The 10,196-nt window shown below is 42.1% G+C and overlaps 1 protein-coding gene across 1 annotated transcript in view; it reads right to left on the minus strand.

Annotated features, from left to right (window-relative positions):
- Positions 1-9,845, minus strand: part of PREX2 (phosphatidylinositol-3,4,5-trisphosphate dependent Rac exchange factor 2) — a 182,255-nt gene extending 172,410 nt beyond the window's left edge. Inside the window, exons 1-2 of the mRNA XM_037380618.1 lie at positions 9,708-9,845; positions 9,390-9,611 (exon numbers count right to left, since the gene is read on the minus strand). Of these exons, the coding sequence (XP_037236515.1) occupies positions 9,390-9,530 (141 nt within the window). The 5' untranslated portion in view covers positions 9,531-9,611; positions 9,708-9,845. The remainder of the gene's footprint in view (positions 1-9,389; positions 9,612-9,707) is intronic.
- Between the last annotated feature and the right edge of the window lie 351 nt (positions 9,846-10,196).

Below are 10,196 nucleotides of genomic sequence, written 5' to 3' on the forward strand. Positions count from 1 at the left end.
TTTGCTGTCAGACTACTGAACTGGGAATCAAGACATCAGATTATATTTCTGGCTCTGCCACTAACTTCCACTGGGACCCAAAAATCAAGATCTGTCTCCAAGTTTCCCATTTGTAAAACTACTCAGATTTGATTTATGAATGACAGTGATGCACTGAGATCTCTCTGAATAGAAAATATTACAGAAGTGCCAGGTTATCTGTTTCCTGAGTAAATATAATACAGTTGAAAAAAAAAATCTTTGCATCTGAGTTTCTTCTTGGATTTTGAATATTTGTTTTCTGAGAAGTATAGCCTGGCCATCTGTACTGCATTTCAGAGGATAAAGGAAACAAACCTGAAAAAATTGCTGTCCTGAACAGCTGAAACTTCAAGACAGTCTTTTTCCCCGTCATACCAACAATAAATTGCAAAATGGATGAATCATGTAGGTTGGAAGGGACCTCCAGAGTTCATCTAGCCCAATTGCTTAAGCAAACCAATATCAACTACAACAGGTTGCCCAGTCTTGCCCAGTTCAGCTTTGCACAAAATAAAGATTATTATTCCACAGACTCTGGTCAACTTATTCCAGTTTTCGACCATCCTCAAGGTAAATAATATTTTTTCCCTTCACATTGAATTGGAATTTCCCATCTTCCATTGCCTCTCCTTCTTCCACTGCATCTCTGAGAGGAATGAGGCTCCATCTTCTCCATATCTACCCATCAGGGAGTTGCAGACAACAATAAAAATTCCACTGACCTTTCTTTTTTTAAGGTTGAAGAAACCTTGCTCTCTCAGCCCCTCTTCACAGTAATATGCTCCAGGACCCTCCTCACTATGCTGGCCCTCCACTAGACTTGCTCCAGTAGGTAAATTTATTTCTTGAACTATGGAGACCAAAATGTATGCCACAAAGGTCTCACAACTGTAGAGTAGAGGGTAAAGAATCACTTCCCTTGACCTGCTGGTGACATCCTTGCTAAAACAGTCCAGGATGCTGATTGTTTTCTGCACTGCAAGACTGCACGGCTGACTCATGTTCCAGTTCTTGTCCACAAGCACTTCCAGAGCCCTCTCTGTAAAGCTGCTTCCTAGCCCCCAGCCTCTACTGGTGGACAGGGTTATTCCCTCCCAGGTACAGGGCTCTGTATTTGCCTTCACTGAACTTCATGAGGCACCCATCAGTACTGTCAGTACCCCACCCTGTGAGATCTGAGTACTCAAAGTGCACCATCCTATCCCAGCATCCAGAACGTTACTGAAGACATGATACAGCATTGGTTCTTGAGGGACACTACCCATAACTGGATACCATTTGTACCCTGTGCTGTTGACAACTGTCCCTTTAGTCTAACAGATCCATCAGTTTCCCACCCAACTTACTGTCTATTTACCCAGTCCAAACTGATGAGATCTGGATGTAAGGATACTATGTGAAACCATGCAAAGACTTTGGTTAAATCAAATAATATCCATAGCTTTCACAAAGTTCACTGAGCCAGTCATCTCCTCATAGAAGGCAATCAGGTTAACCAGGAATGATTCACCCTTGATAGATCTCCAGAAGCTGTTTCTAATCATTTTCCTTTCTATTAGCTGCATGGAAATGGTTTTGAAGATGATTCACGGCATTACCTCCCCAAGGAATGAGGTGAGGCTGACAAGCTCGCATTTCCCCAGATCCTCTTCCTTGGCCTTCCTGAAGCTAGGTTTGCCATCTGCATTTTCCCAGTCACTGGGAACTTCCCCCAGTCACCATGACCATTCAAAGATGACAGACAGGCCTCACACTGACATTGGCCAGCTTGCTCACACACATCCCATCTCATCTTAGACTTGAGTATGTCTAATTGTCACAAGTAGTTTGTAACTCTGCCATCCTCTACTGTAGGCAGTGACACATTCTCACAAAATCTTCAAGTAAGCTTCAAGAGGCCTAAGGAAAAACCCTCATTTGTGAAAACACCAGGAAAAATAGCATGGAGTACTCAGCCTTTCCTATGTCCCCTTTTCGTAAGGCTCCCTGCCCCACTGACCAGTAGGCACACATTTTCCTTAGCTTTCCTTTGCTATCAATGTACTTATGGAAGTTCTTTCCATTGCCCTTCACACCTCTAATTTCAATGCCAGCTGAGCTTTGACTTCGCTATCTCCATTCTTGCATGTCTTTGTATTCTTCCTGAGCAACCTGTCCCTAAGCTCTCCCTTGAGTCCCACACCAACACAGACAATCTATTCACCAAAGACAGTCATAATCCTGCTCAGTCCAAAACAGAAAACTGAACCAATATGCATGTAGTTCAGAATTAAAGCAAAAACATTTAAACAAAATTCCTGAAAAAGAATATGCATGAGTACATAGGTATTCGAAGTTATTCAAGATACTTGTATAAAAAGATAGAACCTAAATCATTCTAATTATTAACTGAGATTACCTTATTCAAGTCTGTATTTCATTCATGAGTAGCCCAATTCCTTTCCAAACAGGGACATGTACTTAACATACAGACACATGGTTACAGCCTCCTACAGACTGGGAAGTTGCCCCCCATCAGTATCTTAGGTCAACCATAGCCAGTTTGGATTTGTTTATTTTCGCCAAAATTCAGTTCCTTTTGGTTTCCAATGTGAAGAACTTCTCAGTTCCTCTTATAGTATAATACTAACTCTGCCTTCGACATCTTCGTCAAAATTGTTCTTCTTGCTAACCCTACCAGAAAAATACAAACCAGCCTTGGAATGTATCATTTCAAAGTACTCGGTGCTTTAAAATGGTGAAAAAAATCACTACTGAAGAGGGTTGAAAAGTATGTCTCTATAAGTTTTTGAAATTACTGCAAACAGCATACTATTCAACAGTGTTAGTCTGCACGGAGTAACTTAATTCTAGAGTTATTGATTGATGGTCCCCTCCAAGTAGTCTCTTCTGAATTAGCACCTCATATTACAAACTTGTGAAATGTATGTGGCAGGAGAGTCAGCACCGAGCTATAAGGCAGAGCAAAGGAATAAATGGAATACTGCAAATATGATGATATTTATAAATACAGATAAATCAAGAAATTGTACAACATTTCTAAGCATATCATGGTCTTCAGCATGATGTGTCTCAGTCTACAGTAAGTCTTAGGAACAGAAAAGTTTCTTAAGTGCTGTGAAACAAAGATTTCTCCTTTCAGTATTTTATTTTCACTGAGCAGCTAAACAAACAGCTGAACCTTTCCTGTTAAAGAGCAGCTTTTCACAATATAGTCTAGGTACAACTGAGAGCAGTAAAATGAAATCCACTGAAAAGTATGAAACATCTGTCTAGAGTATAATGCAGTATAATTCCCTATGCTTCCAAACTTCTGAAAAATCTCTACTTTTTGCTGTTGCCATACCTTGCATGAACTCTGTGCTTAGCTAGTAGAGACCCCAATAATCTTTCTTGCTAATCCGTTCTATAAAGCAAGCATTCAACCTTGGGGGCAGGAGTTACAAAGAAATAAACAGCTTTTAAGTGGTTACCGTTACTCTGATAAAGACCACAGGTGGTGCTATTGATATAGCCAAGCAAAGTCAAATAAGAATAGAATACCACACTCAACGGTTTTTGTAACACTTAAGCAAGTTAAAAACAGCAGAAATTGGAAGTGAATGGAAAAGATATTGACTTTCTATGGTAATTGTGTTTGCACTTCCTTTCGACTTTTTATGATGAAGGAGCCATAGAATGTTGTTTTTCTTTTTCTGAAGAGAAAGGAAATCACATAACCTTATCAAAAAATGCAGCCAGCTAAAACCCTTCCCTTCCATTCATTTAATCCCTTTTATAGAATATAAATGCAATTATGCAAACCATTATGAAGTCACTAATCATTACTGTAATCGAGATATACATATAACACGTTCAGGGATTTGGACTCAATGATCCTCATGGGTCCCTTCCAACTTGAGATACTCTATGATATATACACATACACACAGAAACAACACACACACATTGTTACCGTATCAAACTACAGCCAGAAAAGATCATTTAAAAATGGTTCTTTTGTGAAAGGCCCAACACCTAATGTCATCGTCTAGCATGACCATTTCAGGAATTGCAATCCAGGCCATAAATCCTCTATTGCCAGTCAGTGTGAGTAACACTGAATTTGACTGAAGTTTACTTGGAGTCTCAATTACACTTGTGCAACTAAATGGTCTGCTCAATAACCAGAGAAATACCTATTGAACCAAGCGAAAGGAAAGACTCAGCATGGCAGGGAAATACAGATCTTTGAGGAGTCGCACAGCCACTGAGAAGGCTGGGCAACAAACTTTATAAACAAGATCTCTTTATGCCTACTGAAAAGCAAGGATTCAGCTTCCCTTAACAGGGCACACATTTAAAGAAAGCGAACCCCTTTTTTTCACTTTAGTGCAAGCAGAAGTGAGGGGAGAAGATAGTACAGTAGGATCTAATGGAATTAAACTAAGATTTGAAAGCTAACTGGCACAAATGTATATATACTCACAGGAGAGACTCTGTAAACCATAGTATAGTCTACATAATAAACTGGCTTTGTTTTTTCACCCAGCTGCTTCAAGATCTAACTAGTCACCCCAGCTGAGGCCACGGCATTTTGGAAGGCTTACACAAGTGCCAACATCTGCTTCTATTCCCATCAACGTCAAATTTGTCAGAACATGAAACTGCCCAGAAAAACAATCCCTGTCATAGAAAAATAAACTCTACTTCCGTGGATATCCCCTGAAGTACCAAATGTAGCAGATCCATTACATTTCCAATTTTTATTTCAAAATAAAATTTTTCACAAATATATATATATATATACATTTTCATATATATTTTTTTACATACATATATATATTTGCCTACTATTGTGTCTAGCCTATTTCCCTGCAGCGTACTTGCATCCTACAGCTCTTTATGGCCTGGTTTGCCTTTACTGGCCAGTCAGTCAATGTAAAGCACTGTTATAAAAACTAAGCCTTACACCAAGTTACAAGGTGACAAATTAAGCCAGCCACTTTTTGGCAACTCTTTACTGTTAAATACTTATTAATTTCTCAGCAACTTCTACCCACAGTTTGACTGGTTTCTTTACTACTGCTATGTTGAGGGTTCAGGTGAGTACCCTGATTTATACAGTAAATGAAACCTTACATGAAAACAGTACACAAATATAAAAAACCACCGCAACTTATTTTTTAAAAAGTCATTAAAATTCAAATAAATTCTCCAGAAAAAAATCATGGATCAATGAAAATCATGGTAAAGTTTATGTAGTTTTTACTCTAGTTAGCTAACTGTGCTTATAGAGCAAAATACAAAATTTTCATTATGTTTACACAGTGCACAGTAAATACACATGCTTTCTCATTTGCTGTAAAGAATGAAATAGCTAAGGTATATGTTGATAAAGTCACAACATTTTTTTAAAGAGCATCTTTACCATGAACGCTCAAGGTAGCATTACTTATTGAGTTACACAATCGGATGACACATAAATATTCACCAACTGTTGCTTTCTCTCCACTCCAGACAGTGCACTTCGGTAGCAAAAAGATTCTCCTCTATCCTTGCAAGTACAGCTTCTTTTTAATTGGAAAACAAAGATTTTGCCATAGGAAGATGATATGATCACCAGCGAGATCACCCAGCAGCAGAAAAATCCCAACTGCTAATTTAGCCAGTAAAGTATGAATAGTTTTTAACAGAAACCTTATATTGTAGCTCATCAAAAGCTCCATCTGTAGATACAGTTTTCAAAGACATTTTAGCACCTTAGGTAAATTCTCCCATCACTAGATTTATTTCTTTTAAGAAATGCTAAATGCTAACAAGAACAAAACCTCTGGTATGGCAATGACACTCAATGTTACAATGAAGTATCTGAAGGAAAAGTGTAAGCCTTTCTTCATAACTTCCTGTGCATGCCTCCTCCCTCTGACATTGCTGCAACTACTGGTGGATTTCATTTATCCACCTCACATATGTTTACATAACTCACTCAAATGGGTCCAAAATTGTTATTGCTCAGTATTACTGATGTCTCAACATACTGCGCTACTATAGTTTATTACTGGAAGATTTAGGAGATCTGAAAGAATAATATTAATACAACAAGACCTTTCCACTCAGACCTGATCTGTGATGAGTGCAAATTAAAAGCAATACACTGTATTTACACAGCGTAAAGCCAAAAAGAAGAGGCGAATGAACTCACATGGGAATGATTACTCAGCTACATTATCTAATAAAATAATGAATATATTAAATCTTTTGCTTTGCACTTAATAGCCTTGTAGACTTTTGACAGAACACACAAACAAAGCTGTTTCTCACTACACTCATGACAACTGGAAGACGAAGAATCACAGAGAAGTAGGGCAACAAGAATACTCTAAATAAAAAAACCAGAAATTTGTCCTCAGTGAGACACTCTTTCCTTTTAACATAAACTGAAGCACCTGAATAAATGTAACGTATAATAGACATGTTTCCAACGCAGTGAGACCAGCAAAGCATCTCCCATGTTGATGCACACCAGCAAAGCCACTTGCTCCTTATAATCTCTTCATTCTCCAGCGAGCCACAAGCTGTACCAGGGAAAGCCCCATTTCTCCAACGTGACTGCATCAGCAACAGAGGCCTCCTTCTCCCACCACTCGGATAAATCAGGCTTATGCGTCCCTTTCACTCCTGTCTGTATTATATATTGCCCACTGCGACAGTGTAATTTTGCCTCAGCCAAAGGGGTCATGCACGTTATCAATTCACTCCATATGATCTCATGAAGTACTCAGGAAAATGAGTTATGTGTAGTATGATGTACACCATGCTTCCACACAAACTTCACTTATATCCTGCCCCTTTCCAATGCAAGAACAATCAATTGAAGAAATCTGGACTTTCCTGTTCCTTAATTTAACTGCCTCCTCAACAGGGCATATATACAAAATGGAAACTGCAATCCAAATTGGTGAAAAGTTAGCTGTCTTGCTCACCGCTACTACACAAGTCCTAACGTATTTTTCTGCATGAACCATACACATCATCAAAGATTACATTCTGGAACGCAGCAGAAGAAATAGGCTCTAACCCTGAAACCACAGGGTTTTTTCATTTATCTAAGTGAATACTCTGTTACTGTTAACTACAGTGAAAACTGCAGGTACTCCGTGCAGACTGTTACAAAGACTATAAATAGCTTCAGCTTCTCAGTCAAAAAGGAAACACGGTTTCTACAACAAACTGAGGCAACCTGGAAGCCTAACTCTTAACTTTTACTGGAACTTCAACCCCTCAGGCTGCTTATACTTTCACATGACATCCTGGAAAACAGGGTAAGGTTTGGACAGAGAAATAGTAAGTGCTGGGATCCCACACTGTTGGTGGGAAGGCCACTTCAGACTAGCTCTAGACTAGTCCCAAGAACTGCACGCTCACTAGCAGACAGATGTGCTCCTACAGAAAACCTTCCAGATCACTTGCATCCAAAAGGAACCCAAGTTGTGGGCCCCAAAACCACCTCATGGTGTGAAACAAAGTAAACTGGGACAGTGTTTGTATCTCAGAAGAGCTGGTCCTAGGACTGATAATGGTTTTAATAAAAAGAGAGGGAACCAGCCATAAGCCTAAGACACATAAATGAGAGGATCTAGCCTCCAGATCAACAAGTAACCATAGGAACAAATACAATGACAGTTTTGATGCCTTATGTAAAGTAAGTGTGAAGGTCTCCATACTGGCCCTAGTCCAGTGGCCCTTATAAATCCACCACCACAGCTGCTCTCAATAGCAGTCCTATCAGGCAGGCCAAAGGAAAGCTCAGAAGTTGTTTCCTGAAACCAAGGCTGAAGCACAGTTAGAACACATGACATTTCCCTCTGACAGGCTTAATCTCTGAACTGTTACTTGAACCCTGTTTGCAACCATTAATGAGTAAGAAAAACTTTACACAGAACCAGGTATTTGACTCCAGCCCTCTTCCCTTTCTCCATACAATTTATTTAGATCATCTTGATCCGAAGTGCAAAAAGAGTTATTACTGAATTCAGTATTTGGATGCAACTTGAAATGTGTACGGTCTGGTCTTTAGAAGAAGCTGAGCACTTACTGCTCAAACATCAACATCTGTTGTGTCTTAAAATGTGGAGTCCAAAATTAAAGACATTACAAATTATTTCAATTTGCTGAAATGATCTAAGACCAACACACACCAAATTTGAGGCTGAAGATACTGAAGAACATTCCCTTAGGATAGATAATTTTTTACAATAGGTAAAATCTGACTGTTAAATGGAAGCAAGTAAAGCATAATCACACGGTCACTTTGTTAAACATACGTGTTAAACTTCTTTTCTAAAAAAAAAGAAAACACATTGGACCATTTACCATTTTTCATGGTTCTGCTGAGGATAAACATATGGAGAAAATAAGCTACTCTGCAGATCTTATTTCACGCCAGTGTCTGTGCTTTTATTCTCCCTGTGACAGCCAAGTTGGGAATTTCCTCTTTCATGATAATAAGCAGAAAGTTCACAGATCTCAAGGCAGCAAAGCAGGAAGTTTGCAGTTTGAAGGATTTCCCCTCTTCAGCAGGACAGGGGAGGAGAGAAAAGTACGAGGGGGCTACTGTGAAATCTTTTAACTTATGCAGCTGATTTGGACATATTTATCTCAACAGGGTCCTAAAGCGATGCTGTCAAGACCATGTGCAAATGAACACTACCTGCATCCGTTCTATAATAATTTGTCATTTTGGCTTTTTGAGAGTGAAAACCGCTGCCGGTCTGATTAGGGTATTACCTGCCACAAATAAACCTAGCAACATTGACAGACGTAAAGGGAAGCTAAAGCTGCTCCAACAGTGCTCTCACCAGAACTTGCTACCTTCCCAGCTGACCCTGTACCACATGTGGCTTTAATGCCAGGCAGCTGCTGCACACCAGCACTCCCGCTGTCCTCCCCTTACCTCCCTGCACCGCCCTCTTTCAGGGACTAAGGCAAGTAATGGAACTACGGCGCCCTGGAACACAAGCCCTCACACCCGAGGCAGACCTGACCCCAAACACATTACCCCCTTAGCTTCCCTGCCTGGAGAAATGAGATCATCAGCGTTTAAGTGAGGTCACCAGTGCAGGCTCTCCGAGGAGAGCGGCTGGGGAGGGGGGGGACGACACAACACGACCCCTCCCCAGCTATTTCAAAACCTGTTACTCTCCGTCGCTTTTCGGCAAAAGCGGACGCCCCGCAGAGCTCGGGGCGGAAGACCCCCCCCCGCTGCGAGCCCCGCGGTCCCGCGGCCAGCAGCAGCCCGCCCCGCTCCCCGCCCGCCCCGCGCCCCGCACCAGCGGCTGCGCGGCGAGCGCGGCCCCGCCGGGCGAGGCGAGGCCCCCCCCGCTCACCGACACCAGGAACTCCAGCGTGCCCACGTAGTCCCGCTCGGTCTTCAGCAGCTCGTTGAGGACGCAGACGCGCAAGCGAAGCTGCTTCTCCAAGTCCTTCACGCTTTCCCCCTTGCCTTCCCCTTTGCTTTCCTCTGTCATGGTGCAGCGGGGAAGGACGGTGCTCCCAGCCCGGCGCCTTTCTCGGCTGCAGGCAGCGTGCCCGAGCGCCCCGGCACTGCGCTGCGGACAAGGACAACAAAAGACCCCGCTAAGTTACATAGCGGGGCCGGGCTCCGGCCGGTCCCCAGCCGCGCAGCAGCCTCGGTCCCTTCTCACCCAGCTCCAGCAGCGGCCCGAGGTCCGGAGGCAAGGAGCCACCCCAGTGCGTGCGCCTTTCCAGTCAGGAAGGGGGGACAGCCTGGAGGAAACGAGCGGTCACTGGTTCCCAGCTCGCCCTGTTAGCTGAGAGGTTGGAAAGCCTCCGCAGCAGCCCAGACTTGGACATTAATCAAAAGCTTTGTATCCATGTGACTCCAACCCCTTCCCCCCCTTCGCTAAATCTCAGGAAAAAGGAAAGGAAACAACTTCAGGGAAGATTGCGTGCCAGCAGCTGCCTGTTTCACACACAAGCTGCGAGCTCCAGTTTGAGGCTAATTGGAGATCTCCAGCAACATCGCACAAGAATTATAAAAATGTCCCAGCAAGCTGGCTGGCCAGGGAATCGACAGTTGTTTTTGTTTTCGTGTAATCATCAGCAAGAGAGACATCTCAACTCCTTCCACGCCTTCCCACGAGGTGTATATTACAATGTGTATTGCAACTGAT

The sequence above is a fragment of the Falco rusticolus genome, chromosome 3, assembly GCF_015220075.1.
Source record: "Falco rusticolus isolate bFalRus1 chromosome 3, bFalRus1.pri, whole genome shotgun sequence".
In the NCBI taxonomy this organism is placed as follows: Eukaryota; Metazoa; Chordata; class Aves; order Falconiformes; family Falconidae; genus Falco; species Falco rusticolus.